General features: G+C 40.5%; 1 protein-coding gene across 8 annotated transcripts in view; it reads right to left on the reverse strand.

Annotated features, from left to right (window-relative positions):
* TRAPPC9 (trafficking protein particle complex subunit 9) overlaps positions 1-25,151 on the reverse strand; it is a 525,236-nt gene that overhangs the window by 338,325 nt on the left and 161,760 nt on the right. For all 8 annotated transcript variants that reach the window (XM_065054500.1, XM_065054503.1, XM_065054502.1 and 5 more), the window contains 2 exons: positions 19,987-20,129; positions 4,262-4,372 (listed from right to left, as the gene is read on the reverse strand). In XM_065054500.1, the coding sequence (XP_064910572.1) occupies positions 4,262-4,372; positions 19,987-20,129 (254 nt within the window). The remainder of the gene's footprint in view (positions 1-4,261; positions 4,373-19,986; positions 20,130-25,151) is intronic.

The following is a 25,151-nucleotide window of genomic DNA, read 5'->3' on the forward strand; positions in this document are numbered from 1 at the left end:
GGGGTGACCTCATTCATGGTTACAGATATATAAAGGGTGAGTGTCAGGAGGATGGAGCCAGGCTCTTCCCGGTGACAACTAATGATAGGACAAGGGGCAATGGGTTCAAACTGGAACACAAGAGGTTCCACTTAAATTTGAGAAGAAACTTCTTCCTGGTGAGGGTGGCAGAGCCTGGCCCAGGCTGCCCAGGGAGGCTGTGGAGTCTCCTTCTGTGCAGACATCCCAACCCGCCTGGACACCTTCCTGTGTAACCTCATCTGGGTGTTCCTGCTCCATGGGGGGATTGCACTGGATGAGCTTTTGAGTTTCCTTCCAATCCCTGACATTCTGTGGTTCTGTGGTCCATCAAACATATTGTTATTAACTGAAGATTTTGCCACCATCTCAGCATCACTTTCTGCAGCAAGAACTTCAGTAGAGTAACTTGTCTGACAACTTTTTCTTGGGGTATCAGTTCTCAAGTGTATTTCCCTGCATATATTAAAGCTTAAAAAAAAATTCTTACAGATGAATTTGAAACTAGCTTTGTAATTGTCACGGAGGCACCCCGAGGTTGGTTTAAGGGACAACAGGGTCCAAAACAACTTTTACTAAACTGTTGAGAAACAGGGTTTTAGCACTCCAAAAGTCACTTAAATACAGCTTCGGATATCAGTTGAGGAAAATTATTAAGGGGCAGCAACTAATACAACAGGCGGTCCACAGAGTGCATGCACGTGGTTTCACCCAAAACAATGATGGAGCCGTCCCTGAGACCCAGAGGAGTCCACACTTGCCTGAACACGGTGTGGGGTTATTTTAAAGGGACACACGTACTCATATTGAGTACGGGAAGTGTACACTCGCAATTGTGCGAGGGTAAATTTATAATACACTCGCAATCCTGCGAGGGTTAATTTACTTACACATGCAAATTTGCACAGAATTATACACGTGCTTATGTGGAAGCACGGGAGGAAAATACACTCGCGATTGTGTGAGGAAATAATTTATACACGTGCTCCTATTGAGCACGGAAAGTTACACGTGCATATGTGCACAAAAATTATAAATATAGTCGCAATCCTGCGAGAAGTTTTACTCACAGCCGTGGCGGCAAGGCAAGCGCAGTCTCCATCCCGGGTTGGGGGGCTCTTGACGGCAGCATCTTGCTCGTGCTCCGAGAGACCCACGACAATGGGCAGAGTCTCGACGAGAATTCCGTTTTTATAGCCTGATCAGATCTGACTGTAGGCATTCTAGAAGCTTCTCTGCACCCCCACACTGGCTGTGGGTGCCCCTGAAGCCTCCAAACATCCCCCACACTGGCCGCAGGTGCCCAGCGGCTCAGTGGCGCCTCGGCACTCCCTTCTCCTAATGGCCCTGGCCAGGGTGCTCTGGGGCCAAACAAAAGAAGCTGTTAGCCTCAAGTAGCAGAGAGAGGGAGATGTGCCCACTCCTTCAATACTGAAGGAGGGAGGGGGAGAGAGGGGGGTTTGCATCCTGCCACAGTAATGAACCCTAAATTTATTTTCAGGAGTTCAACAAAGGACCCTCCAAAACCCTCACTCCTCGCTTTTCTTCAACATATGACCTCATGGGAGAGGGAAGGAAAATTTCCTTTCTTCTCCTTCTCTCCTCCAAATGACTCTTAATTCTTTTCCCACCGCAATCTTCTGAGAACAAGAGACCTCAAAATAAAATATATCACTAATCGTCCCACAGAGGGAAACAAAGGAACATTTCAAGTCATGTGGAAACCAAAAGGAGGAGTATGAAGATCACTAAGTAACATCTTGGGATACAGGAAAAAAATGAAAGGCTGATCCTTTCCATTTGTGTGTCTGCAGAACACATAACAATAAAAGATGGAAAAAAAGGAGTGAACAAAATAATCAGTGAGCCAAAATTATCATTTCTTACTACAAAATGATAGGGAGCAAACTATGTGTTCCTCTCTGCTGAAACAGAGGGAAAAGAGCATCATTTCTCAGAAACACTGCTTATATCCATGTCCAAGAACAGATAAAACACACACACTAAACATTCCCAACTAATGGCTTAAAAAATGACAGTAAATTGTAAGATTAAGGTTTTCTGCAAGCCAAAATGATAGTCTTTACTAGTCAGCAGAATTATCTTACTGTACAAAAAGGCATATATTTTCCAGACAATATTTTAATGGTCTAACGGATGTCACTTTTCCTTAACAGTATAATACAATTTTTCATGCTTCGTGCAGTGTTATCGTAACAGCTGTTATTTCCCTACCTCTAAATTAATGGAAGCAAACTTCAGACCTTCAAGTATAAAGGGTGTGTAGTATTCTATGCATTTGATCCATTTTACAGAAACATAATTAACCTGGAGAACAGGATGGGGGTGGAAAGCACCGAATAATATGGATTCTATAAGATGGATACCAGGGAATGCCTTGTGTGGACTTGGAAAGATTTGGCAGTGCTGACAATCCCAGATTTTTTGGCATTTCTGTCTCCGTCTCCTACACCCTCCTCATTACACCAGCATTACGCTCCTTTGTAGGTCCATAGGCAGAGAATATAGAAACACTTGTAGTCTCCAGTAATAAGAGCACGAAGAAAGAAAACACTTGGTCAGAACAGAACATTTCAAAATTATGGAGGGAGAATAAATCACAAAAGGAAGCAAGACTGACCCAAGTTATTAAGTTATAATTTAAATAAAAACGGATCAAGGAAAATGTTAAGATTGAGGCCAAAATCAAGAAGGTAGACAGAAGTGGAAGATAAAATGGAACTTAATGGAAGAGCCTCTCTTCAAATATTAATCAGATATTAACAAAAATCGATGTCCAAGGCAAAAAGTTATACAAGGAGAATCTAAGAGTAGGCCCTGTTGAAAAGCATTGTATATTTGGATTGAAAACATTTGGTTCAAACATGAACTCCTGAGAACAACTGTCCCGTGTTTAAAAGGAAAGATCTAGAACATTGTTCCAAAAAGGAGATTTCTGATATTTTTTGATTTACAAAAGTCCTTTGCTAGGAGGAGTAAGCTAATCTTAAATTCTGTAGCCAGTCCATCAAATTCATAATTAAAATTCTAAGCAACATAGGAGCTATATACACATTGTCACAATTCAAAGCATTTGTCATTCAAGAAAGAGACCATAAATGAGCTTAAAACTCACAGATAACTCAGTGCAACTTCCAACAAAAGGTACAAATAAAATATCTTGCCGTAAGAATAAAAATCACTGTCCTTAAGAGGCTTAAATACTTGCAGCAAATACACAATTTGCCTTGATAAATGAATATTTCAAAAGACTTATTGAAAGGGTTTATATCCATTACAATATAAAGATCTAAGGATATTTAAATTATTAAATCCATAGGAAAATAAAAGTAAATTGATCGAGGAGATGCAAAGTGAACTTTATAACGTTATTTGTAGCTTTATTTCTCTTTGTTACATGCTGTCCAAAACAATGGGAGTGAAAAATTTCAAGGCGTTTACCAACTACAAAAATGATGAGAAATAGCAAGAGGCATAAAAACAAAATTATGAAACAGTACGGATAAGAACATGAATGTTTTGGTTTGTTTTCAGACTACCTAAATATATATATATATAAATAACCCAATTCTTTCTAAACAAAGGGAACAAGCTCTGTATGTTACTGATATTTTTGTCCAACCCTTGGTAAAGTAAAATTGAGAAAATTCAGCCTTGGTTTGGGTCAATGTATTTTCTCGTGGTTGTGCTCTGGAGTCATTAAGGTAAAAAGCTTTCTGAATTTACTGCTATTGTTACAGATTCTATACTTCTTTTCGACAATTGCTTGCCTTGCATTTGATGTGTTTTTACTTTGAATTTAATATTCAGACTGAGATTTGAAGATATCCAAGTATTCTCTTTAAATAAGTTTATCAAGTGCATGATTTAAGACGGCAGCACAACTCATTTAAAGAGAACTGTGCAGAACAAGAAATGTTTCCTTTTTCACAGTTTCATCTTTTTAAGCCGAAAATGGTGTCATCTAGATGTAATGATCATTGGAAATAGATAAGCCAAGCAACCAGGGAATAGGAATCCCAGGTAGATAAATGATAGCAAATAATGGTTATAGATGGCTACAATATGACCTTTACATCACCATAGTAGGGTTGTAAGAACCAATACACATAACAGCCTACTTGACATGTTTAAAAAGAAATATAGTATCCAAATATCACCGATTGCCTATAAATAAATACTGGGGTTAAACCAAGGCCCTTTTAACACTGAAAGCACTTACCGCTGACATTCCCCAGCATGCAGAATTAAATCTTCATTGTTCCTAGCGCTGATGGTCAACTCGTGTTCTGTAGAGTTGAAGACATCGAGAAGCAGATGGCATTGCCGGGTGCTGGCCAGATGCAGGGAAAAAAGAACAGCACCATTTCAATAACACAGAATTAATACTTATACATAAATATATATGCATAGGTATACATATATATGCATAAATATGCATACATTCGCATACATACGTTTTATAGCCTACTCCAACTCTTTTACTATAAAACCGTGGGTTTTTTAATAACTTTCTTTTTTCACTAAAACTAGACAGAAGCACTTCTCCTAAAAAGAGAAGGTTCCATGGCCATTATGACTTGCACAATATTAAGCCCCATAGCATTTGATCCCCTGTACAAATTCTCCTTACCCAGTTTTCAGAATCACTTCTATGGAAAATGCCCCAGATTTTTTTTCAGTTCTTTGAGTGTTCGCATGCAAAGTTTTTTTTATTTCAGATTACCTTGACATTATCTTTTTAAGAAACAAATTTACAAGGAAAAATATAAATCAGGGAGCAAAACCAGCATAGTCAGCAGGACAAGGGCAGTGATCCTTCCCCTGTACTCTGCATTGGGGAGGCCACACCTGGAGTATTGTGTTCAGTTCTGGGCCCCTCAGCTCAGGAAAGAGATTGAAGTGCTGGAGCGGGTCCAGAGAAGAGCAACAAGACTGGGGAAGGGACTTGAACACAAGCCCTATGGGGAGAGGCTGAGGGAGCTGGGCTTGTTTAGTCTGGAGAAGAGGAGGCTTAGAGGTGAGCTCAGCACTCTCTAGAACTACCTGAAGGGCAGTTCTAGCCAGGTGGGGATTGGTCTCTTCTCCCAGGCAGTCAGCAATAGGACAAGGGGCCATGGGCTTCAACTCTGCCAGGGGAAATGTAGGCTGGCCATTAGAAGGCAATTATTTGCAGAGAGAGTGGTCAGGCATTGGAATGGCTGCCCAGGGAGGTGCTGGACTCACCGGCCCTGGAGGTTTTTAAGCTGAGATTGGACATGGCACTTAGTGCCATGATCTAGTCAATGGACTGGAGTTGGACCAAGGGTTGGACTGGATGATCTCTGAGGTCTTTTCCAACCCAGTCGATTCTGTGATTCTGCGTAATTCCATTTACTGCAATAGCTGGTTTGTCTGGAGACCAAAGCAAGCTGGGAACTAGATTATTTTTCCATTATATCAATTATTCTGAGACAGACAACTCTATCCCTTCTGTGCAAAAGGCAAACACAGGCAGTTCTCACAGAATACTTTATATTTGTCAGCTACTGCCCTTCAAATCCAAATTTCCCTATAAGCACACAATACAAATATACCAGCCACATTTCTGGTAATCTTAGGAAATAATACTGAGAAAACTACAGAGAATAAATTTTATTGTAAATTTTTATTCTTATTTGTAAACTTTTCTTTCTTGTGAAATGAAGCAGAAATAGCAGAGTTGAGTGATTATAATATAAGACGCATGGAAAAATATCAGAAACAGATAGCAAAATGCCAAATACAAGCATGCAGCTGCATTAAGCAGGATGACCATGAGCCAGCACTGGGCCCTTGTGGCCAGGAAGGCCAATGGTACCTGGGGTGGATTACAAGGGGAGTGGTTAGTAGATCGAGAGAGGTTCTCCTTCCCCTCTACTCTGCCCTGGTGAGACCACATCTGGAATATTGTGTCCAGTTCTGTGCCCCTCAGATCAAGAAGGACAGGGAACTGCTGGAGAGAGTCCAGCGCAGGGCAATGAAGATGCTGAAGGGAGTGGAGCATCTCCCGTGTGAGGAAAGGCTGAGGGAGCTGGGTCTCTTTAGTTTGGAGAAGAGGAGACTGAGGGGTGACCTTATTAATGTTTATAAATATACAAAGGGTGAGTGCCATGAGGATGGAGCCAGGCTCTTCTCGGTGGCAAACAATTATAGGATAAGGGGTAATGGGATCAAGCTGCAACACAAGAGGTTCCACTTAAATTTGAGAAAAAACTTCTTCTCAGTGAGGGTGACAGAACACTGGCCCAGGCTGCCCAGGGGGGTTGTGGAGTCTCCTTCTGTGCAGACATTCCAACCCGCCTGGACACCTTCCTGTGTAACCTCATCTGGGTGTTCCTGCTCCATGGGGGGATTGCACTGGATGAGCTTTCCAGGTCCCTTCCAACCCCTGACATTCTGGGATTCTGTGAAGATAGAGCCAATTTACACTGTTGCTGTGAAGGCCTCATGGCCTAATTGGGATGATGGAGAAGAAGCATCTGTCAGACAACTAATTACCAGAAGAAACCACAAACCAACAGCCACCCCTGATGTGCAAAACCACTCAATTCTGGTCAGCATTGTCAACTAGTTTGAAGACCCTAGACCCGTTTCCAGAAGAGCTGTTATAATTGGCATGAAGAGCGAACAGAGGGAGGAGACGAACAGCCCTCTCCTATCTCGCATGTAAATGAACTGGGTTATAAAACAACCTCACGTGTGACACGAGATGGTGGCATTATCAAAATCTTCAATGCGTCCCCCCCTCCAGAGGACATGGTGGGACCGACTGACCTGTGGAGTGGTGATATCTTACTCTCTCTCTGATATCTTAGTTTTCCTTCTCTCTCTCTCTTTTCCTTTTTCTTGAACAGATAAAGGTAACATCATTTTAAGTTTACTGCTAAAGTCTTGTTAAGTTTTGCATTATAGTCACTAACTGTTGCCAATTCACCCTTTTTAGAAGGGCTTTTGCTATCAATGTATTTATAAGTTTTGTGATATTATAACACACTTTTACCAAGTCACTAATTGATGTAATTTCTATTCCCCCAAGTGCTTTTAGTAAATTCGTAATTGAATTGGACCCCTGGAGTGATTGTGTCATTCACTTTGCGTTGCCGTGCAGAAATACCCAGAGTTAACTCACACCTGATCTCACCTGGTGGGATGGGACAATATCCATTTTCAGAGCATCTACAGGAGGAACCCTTGAGATGGGACCACCCATGGGACAAGCAGGGGAGGTTAAGGTTCAGGTCACAGAAGTGACAGCAACATCACGTACAATCAGGCGCTAAATGACAAGCAAGCACTGCTTGGGGACAGTAGCATGTCTTTTAGCAAAAGTCAAAAGCAAAAGTGGGGATGGAGGCTTTGGGTAAAACCTCGATGAATAAAGAATATGGAAAAGAAAGCAGGAAGGTAGCTGACTGCCTGAAGCAAACATGTCAAAAAGCAAGAATTTAGAGCAAATAAGGAGTCATGGTTCTTATTAGAAATGCCCTTCTTTAACAGCTCACAAGAAAGAAGTGACTGGGAGGGCAGCATTTGAGCCAATAGCTGTCCTGTTACCAGTAGAGGACGAATAATAATAATAATAATAATAATAATAATAATAATAATAATAATAATAATAATAATAATAATAATAATAATAATAGCCCCGTTTCCATCTCATCATTGGGAGAGTGGGACAAGATCTGTGAAGACACAGCAAACTTCTGCCTCTCCAGTAGATATGAAGTTGTGATCTGCAAGAGAGACTTCTAGTGTTTACAAAATTCAACACTAAAGGAACTTTTTATTTATCCCACAGCAAAACCCAATAACTGTCTGAAATAACATTCAAGCCTTGCTCAGTAACTTTTGGCAGCAGAAGCAAAGTTTTGTAAATAAAACAATTCACACCATAAATATAAAGGATGTATACAAGCTGCAACCCATCAGGACTAACCATGACCACTCATACTAAAAATTCCCAAATATAAACTCTTGGACGATGCAGGGAAAATTACTCATCATCACAACATTTATCTCAGCTTCTTCAAATACCACATGAAATAGATGTGCAGGGGAAACAATTCTTTCCTTGTCAATTTTAAGTTAATTCTCCAGGGAAGTCTTTAAATTAATAAGTAAAAATCAATGTTACAAAATTATTATAGCACTTTGAAAATGTAGAATGAGATACAGGTATAAAAAAGATTGACAGTAACATTAAGACTGTAGAAAAAGATTGCATGAGATGTTCAGAGTAAATACAGGACAGTATCAAAGAGACTATTAGAGCAAAGAAAACCAAACAAAATGAATTGTTACAAAAATATTTCAATTAAAAGAGTAAGTTTCAAATACTGGAAGTTGTATTCAAGTAAGGACCTGTCTCAAAGTTTCAGTAAATGAGATTTGAGAGGCAAATCGTATTTACGCAAGTGTGATAAAGGAACTCCAATATGCATTTACTGAACTACTATTCAGTCAACAACCTGCTGCTTAAACTATGTTCTGTATCAGAGAAGTTTCCAACATCACATTGTTTAATGAATTTTAAAGCAACTGAGAAAATCTTAGACCATTAACCCTGATCTTCGTACTATCCAAACTAATTAAAAAACAAAAAAAGCCCACTGTGTAAGCTTATAAAAAACTTAAACCACTCAAATTAATAAATGGATTTAAAGGTGATTAAATTATATACCATAATGGTCTACTCAAAAGTTTGGCTGAGAAATACCAGTCGTAAGCCACTGATGCCTGGAAATGGGGAAGAATATCCCACATTTCCACAATTCCTTCTTCCTTTTCCAAATTATCCACCTTCATATAAAAGGGTACGTTATTTAGTGGGTTGGGGATGGAGGTACAGGGTGAGTTACTGGGGGAAAAAATCCAATTTGAGTGTATTTTGAGTCCTCTAAGTCTAGTCAACTAGATGTGAGTTACCATTCATCCTAGAGAAGGATGAGAACTTTAACATTTCACACAATGTGCTGCATCATCAGTGGCTTCCCAGTTGTTTCAGAGGTTTGGGGTCATTCTGCTGTTATCAGCTCCTTCTTCTTAAGTTTGAGTCGAACACATCTGAATGAACTCAGTTTGTGCCTGGGTGTGTGCATTTGGGGGTTATTTTGTTTGGTTGATTGGTGGTTGTTTTTCGCAGATTCACAGAATGTCAGGGGTTGGAAGGGACCTGGAAAGCTCATCCAGTGCAATCCCCCCATGGAGCAGGAACACCCAGATGAGGTTACACAGGAAGGTGTCCAGGCGGGTTGGAATGTCTGCACAGAAGGAGACTCCACAACCTCCCTGGGCAGCCTGGGCCAGGCTCTGCCACCCTCACCAGGAACAAGTTTCTTCTCAAGTTTAAGTGGAACCTCCTGTGTTCCAGTTTGAACCCATTGCCCCTTGTCCTATCATTGGTTGTCACCAAGAAGAGCCTGGCTCCATCCTCCTGACACTCCCCCTTTCCATATTGATAACCATTAATGACGCTCCTCCAGAATATCTGTTGAGATAGCATGGTATCTTCGCAAATTAACACACACAAAATTAAACGGTCATCTAGCTTTATTCCATATATGCATGAACTGACAAGCATTTAAGGAAACAATATGAATTAGAATCATAGAATCATTTTGGTTGGAAAAGACCTTTAAGATCATCAAGTCCAGCTGTTAACCCAACACTGTCAAATCCACCTCTAAACCATGTCCCTAAGAACCTCATCTACATGTCTTTTAAACCCCTCCAGGGATGGTGACTCCACCACTGCCCTGGGCAGCTTGTTCACTGTGTCACAACCCTGTGAAGACATTTTTCCCAATATCCAATCTGAACCTCCCCTTGCACAACTTGAGGCCATTTCCTCTCATCCTGTCACTTGTTCCTTGGGAGAAGAGACCAACCCCCTCCATGCTCCAAGCTCCTTTCAGGCAGTTCAGAGATCAGAAGGTCTCCCCTCAGCTCCTGTTCTCCAGCTGAACCCCCCAGGTCCCTCAGCCGCTCCCATCACACTTGTGCTCCAGCCCCTTCCCCAGCTCCGTTCCCTTCTCTCAACTCGCTCCAGCACCTCAAGGGCTTTCTTGGCGTGAAGGGCCCAAAACTGACCCCAGGATTCGGGGTTTGGCCTCCCCAGTGCCCAGGACAGGGGATTTAATACAGAGTTTCCCATTTCTGCAAAACTCGTGCTTCTGCCTTTCCTCACTGTGACATAAATTAGGATGTCTCTTCTCTGCCCAGCGCCCAGTCTGCAGGAATATATTTAACTTATCCCTATATAGCTGGCTGAAATTAATCAAAATTTACTGAGGGGAGAGGACGAAACAGTTAAAGTGATCATACAAACTTAATTTCCCTAAAATTATCCAGGAAAACACAGCAGCCACCACAAACACAACATCTGTCTTTTCTGAATGGAACCATACACAATGGATGGAATGATATACAAATTATTGCGTTATTTTAAAAGTCCAAATTAAATGAAGAGGAATTAAAGCTGTCCTGGACTGTATATAGACACTGGGATAAATAATAGAAGTTCTTGAAAGGCTTTTACTCTTCTTTCCATCTGTCATTTCAGCTGTTAATGGAAAGGGAACAAAACCGGGTCAAACAAACAGTTTCAGAGACCAAATGGAAAAATACTAAAAATCACAACGTGCAAACATTTTCCATTCTAACGATCCTCCTTATTTGTCCATGATGTTTCCTTTTAATCAATCCACCATAAATTTCATGTTGAAGATTTTAGTTTACAAGTAACACAAAATCTATACATCAGAAAGCTGTACATGCAAAAAACTGGAATACAAGGAAACTTATTTTCGGATAAGTGATTTATAATCTGAAAGTCTCAAAATAACATAGAAAATTAAGTTGATAGAAACATTAAAGAAGAAATTCTTAATATTTTCTTAAAAGTTAATTCAACAGCTCTAGAAGATTTATTGCATAAATTAATTACTCTTATCCCCTACTGCAGAATTCAAGATGCGGCACAAACAAAACTCAGCGACATGATGAATCATGCTGTATTTTATAAATCTTACGACGACCGTTACGATGCCAAAAATAAGTCACAAAACTGGGGCCATGGGAACCTAAGGCATCAGACAATTAGACTGTAATCTAGAAGTTTCTTTCAGGGGTATTGTGATTACTGCTCCAATTTGAAACGACAGCAGAGGATATTCTTTAGTAACGTTGAACGCGGTATTAAAAACCAGACGCAGCTGCCGTGCTCTAACGACGGCTCACTCCAGTGAATAATCTTATTGCAGTGCTGTTTTTAGCTTAGTTTTAAAGTCGGTTTAAACAAGCGACGCTCAGGGGGGTTTGGGAAGTTATCGACATCCTGACTCAGCTCCGTTTCCCCATCGACTGAAATCACAGAGACTTTTCACATCCGCGCTTTTGCTGTTTCTTTTCTGTTTCCTTTAACCAGCCATATGCAACATCTCCCCTCAATATCTCTCCCCTTCTCAAAAGGGAGGAGAAGCATTGGATACGATGAGAGGCAATGGAGTGGCAGATATCAACGCTCTCTCCAAAATCCACCGACAAACACAACGAGCGACAAAGCAAAACAATGATCTACAGCATCTTAGTTGGAGCTATTGTGTTTTCAATAGGGTTGCTTTAATTCAATTTGATTTTTATTAAGTTGGCTAAAAATGAAGCTTCTGAGACTAACTTTAGATGATTAAGTCAGATTATCCATCCTACTATTAAAAGGCCTCTTCACATACTCCAAGAACTGTCCTCGTCTGACTTCTCCCAGTTGTAAACCTTTTCAATTACGCTAAATATTCCCAGCACATCTATAAATATTTGCAGATTTATGTTCTCGCGTCTTCATGCGCCAAACCGTACATATTTAACATTTTGATCTCAAAAATCAATTCTCTCAATCTGTAAGCTGCTTTTTGCTGCTCTTCCATGAACCCACTGCAACATTATAGCATTAGCAGAGTTTAAGGTTAGCAAGATGATTTAACTCTTGGTTGTAACGTCCCACGTGTCTTGGGCTCCCACTTAGTAGAATCTATATTGAGCTCACTGCTGTGTGTATGAGGAATATATTCTAGAAAGTCATCAAGTCCTGTGAACATTTAAAAATGGCTATTATATCTATTGCTTGACAGTTTTTTCTAATGGCTAATTGTGCGAATTGATCAAAATGAGGGCTTTACTTGTAGTCGAATTTGCCTGGTTTCCATTTTGACTGGCTTTTATTATTAATTCTTTTTCATTAAAATAAAAACAAATTTACGAGTAAATATTTTCTCCATGTAGAGACATCCATTCATTTTAAACAGGCCATATCCCAGCTTTCCTCCAAATTAAACAGAATGCTCTTCAAGCACCAAAACAAGAGTTTTTCTCCACCCTTCGAAGCTCTATGACATTGAAATATTGAGAAAGAGAAGACTAGAAAGAGCAGCCTGTCAGGAGGCAGTTGATTCTCATTCTGAATATAGAAAATGCCAACATTTAATTTAAAAATTCAGCTACCTAAAACCAAGAAGCATTTCAGAAAACACTAAAGAACCTTTTTGTTGCGTAACAAAAATGTCTGTTAGAGTGTGGTTGAAGAAACAGGCTGCCAATGGTATTCTGTCCTGTATCCAAACTAGTGTGGTCAGCAGGACAAGGGCAGTGATCCTTCCCCTGTACTCTGCATTGGGGAGGCCACACCTGGAGTATTGTGTTCAGTTCTGGGCCCCTCAGCTCAGGAAAGAGATTGAAGTGCTGGAGCGGGTCCAGAGAAGAGCAACAAGACTGGGGAAGGGACCTGAACACAAGCCCTATGGGGAGAGGCTGAGGGAGCTGGGCTTGTTTAGTCTGGAGAAGAGGAGGCTTAGAGGTGAGCTCAGCACTCTCTAGAACTACCTGAAGGGCAGTTCTAGCCAGGTGGGGATTGGTCTCTTCTCCCAGGCAGTCAGCAATAGGACAAGGGGCCATGGGCTTCAACTCTGCCAGGGGAAATGTAGGCTGGCTATTAGAAAGCAATTCTTTGCAGAGAGAGTGGTCAGGCACTGGAATGGCTGCCCAGGGAGGTGCTGGACTCGCCGTCCCTAGAGGTTTTTAAACTGAGATTGGACATGGCACTTAGTGCCATGATCTAGTCAATGGACTGGAGTTGGACCAAGGGTTGGACTGGATGATCTCTGAGGTCTTTTCCAACCCAGTTGATTCTGTGATTCTGTTTACTCTTTCCCTTGTATAGTTTGTAAATATATAACGATCAGAATTTCTAACCCAAATCTGAAGAGGATGTGTTATAATTTATTGTAGTGAAACTACAGGCAACACTAAAAACTGGAATGCAAATTCTGAAAATTATGTTTTATTTCATCAAGTCTCAAAGTTCTGCCCACCAAACTAAGGATGTCCTGACAACTCCCACCATAGTCAAGATTGTTGTTTTTCACCTTCCAAACACTTTAGTGAAACCAAATTGGAAAAAGTTGATCCTAACTTTAAACCCAAAACGATGAAAGGTCTTAAACTAGGGAGCACACTGTAGGCTTCACTATAAACTGATGCCTTCTTTACCAAACTGAACCATTTCATTAAATGATATACCTTAATGGTACAAAGGAAAATTAACTTGAACCTCAAGTTAGATGAACTGACACTTTGAATTTAACAGTGTCAGACCTGCTGCAGTTCCTTTTTCTTTTTGTCTCTGACTCAATTACAAGAACAGAGCGTAAGCTGCTGCACTTGCCAAAAGCAATCGGCAGCTGGTGTCTCATCGGCTGTATGGTTGTTGTAAGATAGGAAGAAAATTCCACTGCCTCAAAAAATTAACAAAAATTACCTTGTTCGTCATCTTGAATTTTTAGAATTTACAGGTAAGAATATTCTTATGTATCTGGCTCCTGAACTTTGCCCAAAAGTAAAGGCAGCATCCCTGTTGCGCTGTGGATTGACTTCACCTACAAAGTCAGACCATCTCACCACCTTTGTAATAAGCAAGACCATGATTTTCTAACCTTTGTAGATGGCTCTTAAGACACTTTTGTACTGATGGCATAATGGCAAAGGACACAAGGAGACCAACAGAGACCTCAGAGCATGGAAAGCGCGTCTTACTTGACTTCTTACCAAATGTGCAGAGTGAAACGGTATTTTTACAGCGTTTTTTTCATGCTCTCTGCCCTTTGATAAAGGCAATAAAGAAGGACACTCAGTGCTTGCCAAAATTGGCAGATAATGCCTTTGAGAGAATCAACATGTGTAAAGGAGAGGAAGGGAGGGGAGGGGAGGGGAGGGGAGGGGAGGGGAGGGGAGGGGAGGGGAGGGGAGGGGAGGGGAGGGGAGGGGAGGGGAAAGAGAAAGGGAAAGGGAAAAAAAGGAAAAAGGAAAAAGGAAAAAGGAAAAAGGAAAAAGGAAAAAGGAAAAAGGAAAAAGGAAAAAGGAAAAAGGAAAAAGGAAAAAGGAAAAAGGAAAAAGGAAAAGGAGAGGAGAGGAGAGGAGAGGAGAGGAGAGGAGAGGAGAGGAGAGGAGAGGAGAGGAGAGGAGAGGAGAGGAGAGGAGAGGAGAGGAGAGGAGAGGAGAGGAGAGGAGAGGAGAGGAAGAAGGGAAGGGCAAGGGCAGGGAAGGGAAGGGAAAAAGGGGAAGGGCAGGGCAGGGCAGGGCAGGGCAGGGCAGGGCAGGGCAGGGCAGGGCAGGGCAGGGCAGGGCAGGGAAGGGAAGGGAAGGGAAGGGAAGGGAAGGGAAGGGAAGGGAAGGGAAATAGAGGAACAGGCAGGGAAAAAGAGGAAGAGGAAGAGGAAGAGGAAGAGGAAGAGGAAGAGGAAGAGGAAGAGGAAGAGGAAGAGGAAGAGGAAGAGGAAGAGGAAGAGGAAGAGGATTATTTTGGTTGGGAAAGGCCTTTAAGATCATTGAGTCCAACTGTTAACCCAACACTGCCAAGTCCACCTCTAAATCATGTCCCTAAGAACCTCATCTACGTGTCTTTTAAACACCTGCAGGGATGGTGATGTAACCACAAAGGAGACAGTTCGAGACAATCTAGTCAGCACAAGCTCCAGTGTCAGACTTTCTTAGAACTAAGACTATGTCAAAATGAAAAGATATATTGCATGAAATTGTCAACAGAATGCTTCCCTTCCACCGAACCGTTAGCATAAGATCTCTGTTGGCAGTCTGGGATCAGATAATCGGATCTCAGTTGGTCACTTGAACTGTTTTGAGGCCCGGAATCATGTCAGTAGTTTTTGGGCTAAGACCTGATAAGGAATCAATTACATAGAATCATTTGGCTGGAAAAGACCCTCAAAATTGAGTCCAACCATTAATCCAACACTGTCACTAAACCATGTCCTTAAGAACCTCATCTGCACAACATGTTATACCTAATTACAGGAGGCAGTGGGTACAGTTTTCCTATATAGTTTTATCTGAATTTTATGGTAAATAAGTGGTCAAGCAAGTAGATACCTGAAGCCAATTAAGACTGGGGTGATCTGTGGGTGAGCTGTAGGACAGACTGGGAAAACTTTCAACATTAACTCATTCTCTCCTATACCCTGAGCTGCTGCAAACCACTGTGTTCTTGATTATGTACCCTGGGTCCGTCATCTCTGGGCGAGCTCAAGCAGATATTTAGAAAAACAAAAAATAAACCTGAATCCCCAGTTGTTTCAGTGATATTTCCCATGTATATGTGCTCAAGCAGCTAAATAAAGAAACATCAATTAAGTTTGGAAGGCTTTTACATAAACCATAATCTTTATGTTACTATTAGGGGGGATTTCATTAACATTTTTCTTGGGTTTTTTTCAATAGAGGCCTAAGGGAAAAATCAATGTTCATATTTTTGTATTTTACTTTGAGTTTTTAAGCTCAGTAGCTAACAAGCTATTGTTTCTTACTTTTGTTGAGGTAAAATGTAGAACAAAACCGACAAACACCATAAAAGGGAAAAAACTGAATCCAGAAAATGAAAGCAATGACAAATTTCATTCTGAAATGACAGCTGAGAAGGTACATTATAAAACACAGTTTCTCCTCATGACTAAGCAAAAATAGCTCAGTGCCTCAGCATTCAGCCAAGGAAATCTCAGCCGTAAATCAAGATTTTAACCGAGCAAGTAGAAAATTTTACTTATAATTTGCTGTTATCGAGTCTCAGATATTGGCAGAGACAATCAACAGCCCAAAACCAAACTTTGTTTCATTTAATGATAAACGGTTAGCAGATTGGAAGATGACATATTTCCCCTATTTTTCACTCTATAACATAATATCAAATGACATGACTTCTCCTTCTGATGGAGAATCTACACAGAGAATTGCAAGAGCAAAGGAATGATGTTACTGATCACTAAAGCAATAGTATGGAACAGACAGAAAGAGATAACTTTTAAAAAAAGCAGCTTTCATGATTTAGCAGATAATATATATCTAATTTTCTATATTATTCAATATATTCATCAATGACTTGGACGAGGGAATAGAGTGACTGTCAGCAAGTTTGCTGGTGACACCAAGCTGGGAGGAGTGGCTGACACGCCAGAGGCTGTGCTGCCATCAGAGACCTGGACAGGCTGGAGAGTTGGGTGGGGAAACATTGAATGAAATATAACAAGGGCAAGTGTAGAGTCTTGCATCTGGGCAGAACAACCCCAGGTTCCAGTGTAAGTTGGGGAATGACCTATTAGAGAGCAGTGTAGGGGAAAGGGACCTGGGGGTCCTGGGGACAGCAGGATGACAGAGTGTCAGGGGTTGGAAGGAACCTCAAAAGCTCATCCAGTGCAATCCCCCCATGGAGCAGGAACACCCAGATGAGGTTACACAGGAAGGTGTCCAGGCGGGTTGGAATGTCTGCAGAGAAGGAGACTCCACAACCCCCCTGGGCAGCCTGGGCCAGGCTCTGCCACCCTCACCAGGAACAAGTTTCTTCTCAAATTTAAGTGGAACCTCCTGTGTCCCAATTTGTACCCATTACCACTTGTCCTATCATTGGTTGTCACTGAGAAGAGCCTGGCTCCATCCTCCTGACACTCACCCTTTACATATCTGTAAACATGAATGAGGTCACCCCTCAGTCTCCTCTTCTGCAAACACTGATCAGTATGACAACAAGCAAAGAATGAAGCAAACGCATCCAATAGGAGCTGAAGCACTTGGCTGAACTGGAGCCACTATATTTAGCACTTGCTGCAGGACTTGTGAAACTGTGCACAGCCAATAATGCAGAAAATTCACCTTTGTATTAGCACCTCCATCTATTTTTAAAGATTTCAGGATTAAATGCTTTCCTCGCATCGTAAATTCTTGAGAACAGGCTGACAGGGCAGGGGTAGGATAACCTCGTCTAACGCAAAACGCAGTTGGGAGAACCCAGCACAAAAACCAGCTTAGCAAGGAGAGAATTTCAAATAAAAGCATCACATTGTATTTGAAGTTTTTATGAAGGTTCAAAGCCAGGCCACTCTGTGATTATAGGAAAGTAATTGCAGCAAACCAAAGAGCAGTCATGCTGTCCATTTAAAAATACGCATAGAGGACAAAGGACATTGTTGACATCGAATGAAGGGGACTATACGTGCAAATAATTAACACAAACTGAGTGTTTTAACTGGTGTAATGAATCTTCTTGAAAAAGATGCTGCGGTACTTCCAGGTTGATAAGGAAAGATCACTTATTAAACCTTGAAAACCTCATGAAGGCCTAAGAATGTGCCATTGAAGGGAGGAAATTCTGACCATCATTAACGAGGTTCCTGGAGTTTTGCAAACAGCTGTTCCAGATACTTTGTTCTGCCTTTGCAAGTAGCATTGGATTTACTTGACTAGAGCAGTTCCTAAAATAATACATTTATACCTATTATGCTACACTTACAAGCAGCAAAATGATAAACTTGCTTATCAATAAAGCCATACAGTTTAAGTCTCTGTCATAAAAACTAGACATGACCTACTCATTCAAAACAATTGTTTGTCTCATTTTAAAAATATTTTACAAAAGCTACTTCAGCGTTTTGTGATCTTTGCCTAACCTAAAATTCACTTGCTATATGTAAAGGTCATTATTTATTGTATGGCCCACTGTGAAAGACAGATACCTGTCCTCTTGGTGGTGCCATTTATGTACCTAAAATCCATGGTCAGTCTTCTCTTTGGCTTCAGCAAGACCAAGAGCTTCTTTAAACTTTTGCTGTAGTATATGCCACATTTTATCACCCTTCGTGCTCTACACTTTCTCCAACTTGCCCACGTTTGTTCATGTGTCTCCAAGTTCAAGCCCTAAACTAGATACGGTAACTTTTGTTGAGGTTTCACTTCTTTTGTTGCTGTGTAAACACTTTGTGTTTTGCAAGCAACGTTGCTGTCCATCCGTCCTTGGATAGTTTTGCAATGGTGGGATATTGGAGATTCATTTCTTCCCTTTGAAAATCAAATAGGCCCCCAATATCTCCTAGACTTACCGGGTGTTTCACAAAGTTGGACCCAATTTCACAACGGCGACATGTAACAATTGCACAAAAATTTACAAACAGTTTAATGAGCTACCACGTTTTAGTAACCTTGTTATAAATGCTCTATCTTGCTTCCATCTGCTGTACAGACAACATTGAGATGATAGTTGAATTTGTCCCAAATGCTTCTCAATTGAGTCCATCTTTTTGAAACACCCTGTACCTCCCTTTCTTGCCTATCTTTGGGTTTCATTTCTAAAGTCATATTCCTGTGCAATTTAACAATCTTTTCTTGCACTAATTTCATCCTTTGTCTCAAAGGGTATTTCCTCCTCCTTGATATTTATATCTCGCACACGTCTGTGCAATGAAACAAAGTCCATTCTCAGCCTTATTTCTTCCCAACAAAGCCAAGCTCTTCTATTCATCTTTTGAATGACAGTTATTCAAATGTCACCTCTGGAACTGCCAGAGTTTGAATAAATTCCAAATAGTTAAAGATTATAGAGTATTTAACTACTAGCACAGATGAACTTATATTAAAAAAATGTTGATTAACGGTCAATAAAATAATTAACTTAGAGAATTCATTTTTGCAAAAGCTGTTTTGCTTAAGCAGTATGTAAAGAAATATGAAATTACTAAAACCATATAGAATAGGAAGTTCGTATTTAGTAGCAAATAAAGACAATTCTAGCACAAAAAAAATAATTATTACAAGTGATTGCACACAGTGGTTGATGAATTTTAGGTAATCAGGTTTCATTATTATGGCATTTGACCACCATCACGTGTTGCCATGATCTTTAAAACTCGCGACAATATATATGAAACTACTCTGTGGCTTACACAAGAGAGCAAGTACCGAAGGAGAACATTATTACAATTTATTTCTCACATCCAAAGATGAACACATGGATTTTGGGTAAGATTCTGTTAGACAAGCACAAAATAAATGTAATGCACAACACACCACAACAGCAGAGAGAAAGAGAGAGAGAGAAAGAGAGAAGGAAAGAAAGAGAGAGAGAGAGAAAGAGAGAAAGAAAGAAAGAGAGAGAGAGAGAAAGAGAGAAGGAAAGAAAGAGGGAAGGAAGGAAGGAAGGAAGGAAGGAGGGAGGGAAGGAAGGAAGGAAGGAGGGAAGGAAGGAGGGAAGGAAGGAGGGAAGGAGGGAAGGAAGGAAGGAAGGAAGGAAGGAAGGAAGGAAGGAAGGAAGGAAGGAAGGAGGCATCAAATTTTACCATAAATCCTGTCCCTGGTAAAATCAACCATCATTAAAGAATGTTTGAACCTCAGAAATCGCCCAATGCACAAAGATTGCTTTAACTATAGTCTGCAGTTAAAAAAGCCTAAACACCTAAATAAAGAATTTGAAAATTTGTTCACATAACTATTTACCTACATTTTGCTGATAATATTGACATTTTCCAGCATGGTCTTTTAAGTTATAGCCAATATAAGAGAGATAACGAGTCAAATATATTATACACGAGTCAAAAGAGGGCTTACCTTGTTGCTGGAAGGGTACTGACACGGGTAAAGAAAACAGACGGCTCTACTTCTACATGAAGGCCAAGTGAAAGGTTCCTGTAATATCCTTCAACATGTCCCGGTCCACCAGAATACTTAAAATTCAAAACGGCTTCCAGCATCTAGAGGAATAAAAGTAAATTACTTATTAGCGGTGTTTCATTATGTTTCACAAGTTCAATTACATTAGGCCACAGAAGTGATTTACCAACAAAGTTTCTGTGCCTTCAAGAATTCATCTTCCCAACCCATCCATTCTATTATCTGAAGAAAAACGGTAATCTAACTAATAACTGCATTTTACGTAAACAGACGGTTTTTTTTCCTAATCCTTTTAAAAACTAAGGAATACAGAACAAAGTCAGCAGGACTTCCCAGTACAGAATTCCTCTCCACACCACCTTCGACAGACAGAAAAATGAAGAGCTCATTTTCCCTTAGAAGAGCTTGAGGTTTATTAAATGCCGCGCTCTTTCGTACGCTTGAAGAATATTCAACACTTCATTACATTCAAAATCAAATGGAAAACCTTTGAAGTTCTTGAGCGTGGAAAGATGATTATACAAAACTAAAAGCATCTGGTCTCAACAATTGCTGTAGACATACACTCACCTTCATTTTATACAATGTGATTGGGTAGCAAATATTAAAAAATGAGGCTGATTCTCTAGCATTAATCTTATCCATTCATTTTTTTTAGTAATTCTAAGCCTTTATTTCTGTGAAGAAATTTTGGGGTTTTTGTCTTTTCCTTAATGAACAGCATGTGGGAAGCTTCTCAGCGTACCCGACCCCACATCGCGTCATTAAAGATATATCAAACACTTCATGAAATCCATTCATGTTTTTCACAAGCTTTAAGGAACAATCTAAGGATTTTCTAACTTAGAAATAACATTCATGTTTCTAAGTCGGGCTGAAGGAACAGAAACATTGATACAGTCGCTTGCTCAAAATAACCACAATCCAGTGATTTAACGAACATCAAAATCAAGAGTTTCACATTTTGCTGCTTGTTCACACTTAAATGTTTTGCTTATTTCCAGCTTGCTTTTAAGTCAAGTGGGCTAACTCCAATTCCTAATTTAGTTTCATTAAAATTCATGAGAGTCATCCTGTAATACAAATAAAAACCTTCACTGGATACTCTGGACATACCCGTCTACTCTGTTTATGTCAGTTTCTAATTTGCAGTTAATAAACTCAAGTTTATGTTATGTCAGGAGAGCTAATCAATATTAAATACAAAAATAAAAGAAGTGCAAACCCATTCAAAACATACTTCATCCTAATTAACCCGCTGGACCGCTTAATAAAAGCCAGAGCTGGACTCCACAGGTACAGGGATCTGACACTACTGACATCATAACTGGAGAATCGCCTTCAATTTCTATTGAATCCTGGCTATGTATGTTCAATATAATTGCTGTAATACTCACTATCCTGCTTGGGAAAACTATTGTAGTATTGATCCGTGGTTCATTCTGCATAGGGCCATATGACAAAGCTGATTTATTAAGCCCAGTCCCATATAATTACAGATAAACATATAATAAATGTTAGTTCCAAAGGTCACAAAGCATTATCATTTCATAGGTAAAACCCTTCCTGACACCCTGCACCAAATGAAAAACCTCCAGCAAATGGCTAAAAAATACAATCATACAGTCACTGATGACCAGGAGAGTTTAAGGGCATCATCATAATCTTGGTCCTGTTGTAGTGAGGAATTTGTCAAAGAAAACTTGCTGATGACCCTATGTGAGTGTCCCACATCCCATGCTAGAGAACAGGGGAAAAAATGGAATCATAGAATCATTTTGGTTGGAAGAGACGCTCAGGATCACTCAGTCCAACCATAACCTGATTCTGGCACTAAGCCATGTCCCTAAGAACCTCATCGAAACACTTTTTAAACCCCTCCAGGGATGGTGACTCCACCACTGCCCTGGGCAGCCTGTTCCAGAAGACCTAATGGTCTTCTATGAATCTAGACAACAGGAGGAACCCAAAATGTAAGATCTAACTGGGGACACTTAATACTGGGGCCACAAGAGATTTTGAATATCTCTGCAAACCACAGAACACTCCAATCTATTTTCTTTTCCTGGCTGTGATAATTTGGAGGCTTCCTAGGGATGAACACACATGCACAAACACAAAACATCAGGTAGACCTTACATCAGGAGTGTAAATATCTCTGATGGGGGAGAATGACTGAAGGAAATAATCTTTTTAGGAGCGCTCAGGCGGTCGGAGAGAGTTTTATTGTTTAGGATTCATGTAGATTGAATCTCCTTTAAACCCCTCTACGCACACATACCTTAGAAAGGACTCCACATATTATATGAAAGACTGATTTTCTACGTCTAGGATAGAAAGAAAACCTTACACTTTCATAAGCTTACAAAGATCCATCTTAAAACCATTTACCACCCTCTCCCGCAGCACAACGGTCCAAATGCTACGACCCCCCATTTAAATATCGTTGTAGAAATATTGCAGTGGCCTTGTCAAACCCACACAAACAACGGAGCGAGCTGCAGATTCCATTCATCTTTACAAATATCAATAGAATTTATTTGATTCCCCCAAACTGCATCACTGCAGACCAAAAAGAAATGTTGAAGGAAGGACGGAAGGACGGAAGGACGGAAGGACGGAAGGACGGAAGGACGGAAGGAAGGAAGGAAGGAAGGAAGGAAGGAAGGAAGGAAGGAAGGAAGGAAGGAAGGAAGGAAAGGATGGATGGAGTTCACCGGCCTTTCAGGGCAGGTAGTCAGGAAAAGGCTCAACTGAACGCATCTGGAATTTGGAATATCTACAAACCGGGGAGGGATTCTTGTTTTTAAGCAGAGTTGCATTCTGGAAACTTGACAGTAAAAATATGGATAAATTGTTTAACCTATAGCACTTTGGCTTCATATTTTTTTTACTAGTTCATTGGTCCTTTCTTCTGTTGATGAAGAAAAGGGAATTAAAGTATTTCCAAGGCTAAATTGCAGATGACAAGACTCTTATCCAATGGTGCCAAACATTAATACCACCTATTATATTAACAAGAAATATTTTACAGATAAACTGTCAAAAAATTACCATCTTGGTTTCTCTCACGCATTTTGTCCTCAAACGTATTTTCTGCATAGAGCAGGTACCAGTTGTTGAGGAGTTTTTAATCATTCTCTCCAGTCTGCTCATGGAGATCCTTCCCACATTCACTTTATAATTGAATTAACAGCTAAATTAGAAAAAGAACTGATATTTGAAGAATACTATGCCATTAATGAAAACACTTGGCATTCGAGTTTCCTATCTGAATGACAACAGGTAGAAATCTTCTGCCAGTCCCTCAGCAGTGACTCTGAACAGTAACTCCTTTCATATATTGATTTTTTCTCTAACTGTCAGTTCAAATAATTATAATCTACAACTCAGATCAATTATTTCTACTGAACTACGACTATGGAACTTCCTACCCAGAAGCAGAGAGCAAAATCTAAAGGGAATTTCCATAGAATTCTACATTCTATTGCTACTTATACACAAGGTAGAACCTTCCAGATTGAGATCAAATCTCCCCAAAGCAGCTAACGATTTGTTTCTCATTTTCTTTAAGCAAAAGTTTAACTTTATTCCCAAGCAATTTTACCAGCACTAACTGTGATTCTAGCCCTGTATCTTGTTACTAGAAGAACCAGAAGACAAGCCCTATGGGGAGAGGCTGAGGGAGCTGGGCTTGTTTAGTCTGGAGAAGAGGAGGCTTAGAGGTGAGCTCAGCACTCTCTAGAACTACCTGAAGGGCAGTTCTAGCCAGGTGGGGATTGGTCTCTTCTCCCAGGCAGTCAGCAATAGGACAAGGGGGCATGGGCTTCAACTCTGCCAGGGGAAATTGAGGCTGGAGATTAGAAAGCAATTCTTTGCAGAGAGAGTGGTCAGGCATTGGAATGGCTGCCCAGGGAGGTGCTGGACTCACCGGCCCTGGTGGTTTTTAAACTGAGATTGGACATGGCACTTAGTGCCATGATCTAGTCAATGGGCTGGAGTTGGACCAAGGGTTGGACTGGATGATCTCTGAGGTCTTTTCCAACCCAGTCGATCCTGTGCTTCTGTGATTACGGTATCGTATGACCACACATGCCGCATGCAGCGTTGCAGACGGAAAAGCCAGATTTTGTCCTCAAATTCCTTCCGAAGTGGAACATTAATTTTTTAAATACTCATTATCAGCGCTCTCCATAATTAAATTAACAAATCTCACTTTGTAAGAAATGCTCACATACGCTGTGTTTTCAGGTTTTTTTCTAAATTCCCTTAGTATAGTAAAAATAACACTAAGTAGATCTCAATATTTAATACAAGATGAAATGCCTGTACTTAGCTACAGGCAGTTTACTCCTGAGACTGCAGATACTGACTATAATAACTGCAAAGAAATACCAGAATGTACCACTGCAGACACCCATTAAGATATAACATTAAAAAAAAATATCAGCATGAAGACCAGAATAAAAATATATAAATTCAGAATATAATTGTTCCATTTTTAGTTTCTGAACTGCTTATAGAAAACAATTCTTACTAGTGAGTGTGATTTCTCATGAGATTAGGGGTTGAAATTTGAAAAATGATTTATTCTAGGTGTGTAATCTTCAAATATACCTTCCTTAAAATAACAAAACATACAACTTTCCCAACAGTAAACACATTTTCTTCCCAAATCCCACCATGCTCCTCTTGCTTCTCATATAAATTAGCATTTGCAGAACATGTTGCACGTACTCGGGAATGTTCAGCCATTCTTTCTGACTTTTAGCCTCTTTTCTCATCAGATACTCTTTGTTTCCTTGGGTTTTTTTGGTTTTGTTGTTTCACAGAATCACAGAATCCCAGAATGTCAGGTGACAACCAATGGTAGGACAAGGAGCAATGGGTTCAAACTGGAACACAGGAGGTTCCACTTAAATATGAGGAGAAACTTGTTCCTGGTGAGGGTGGCAGAGCCTGGCCCAGGCTGCCCAGGGAGGTTGTGGAGTCTCCTGTGCAGACATTCCAACCCGCCTGGACACCTTCCTGTGTAACCTCATCTGGGTGTTCCTGCTCCATGGGGGGATTGCACTGGATGAGCTTTCCAGGTCCCTTCCAAT

This window comes from Columba livia, chromosome 2, assembly GCF_036013475.1.
Source record: "Columba livia isolate bColLiv1 breed racing homer chromosome 2, bColLiv1.pat.W.v2, whole genome shotgun sequence".
NCBI classification, from domain to species: Eukaryota; Metazoa; Chordata; class Aves; order Columbiformes; family Columbidae; genus Columba; species Columba livia.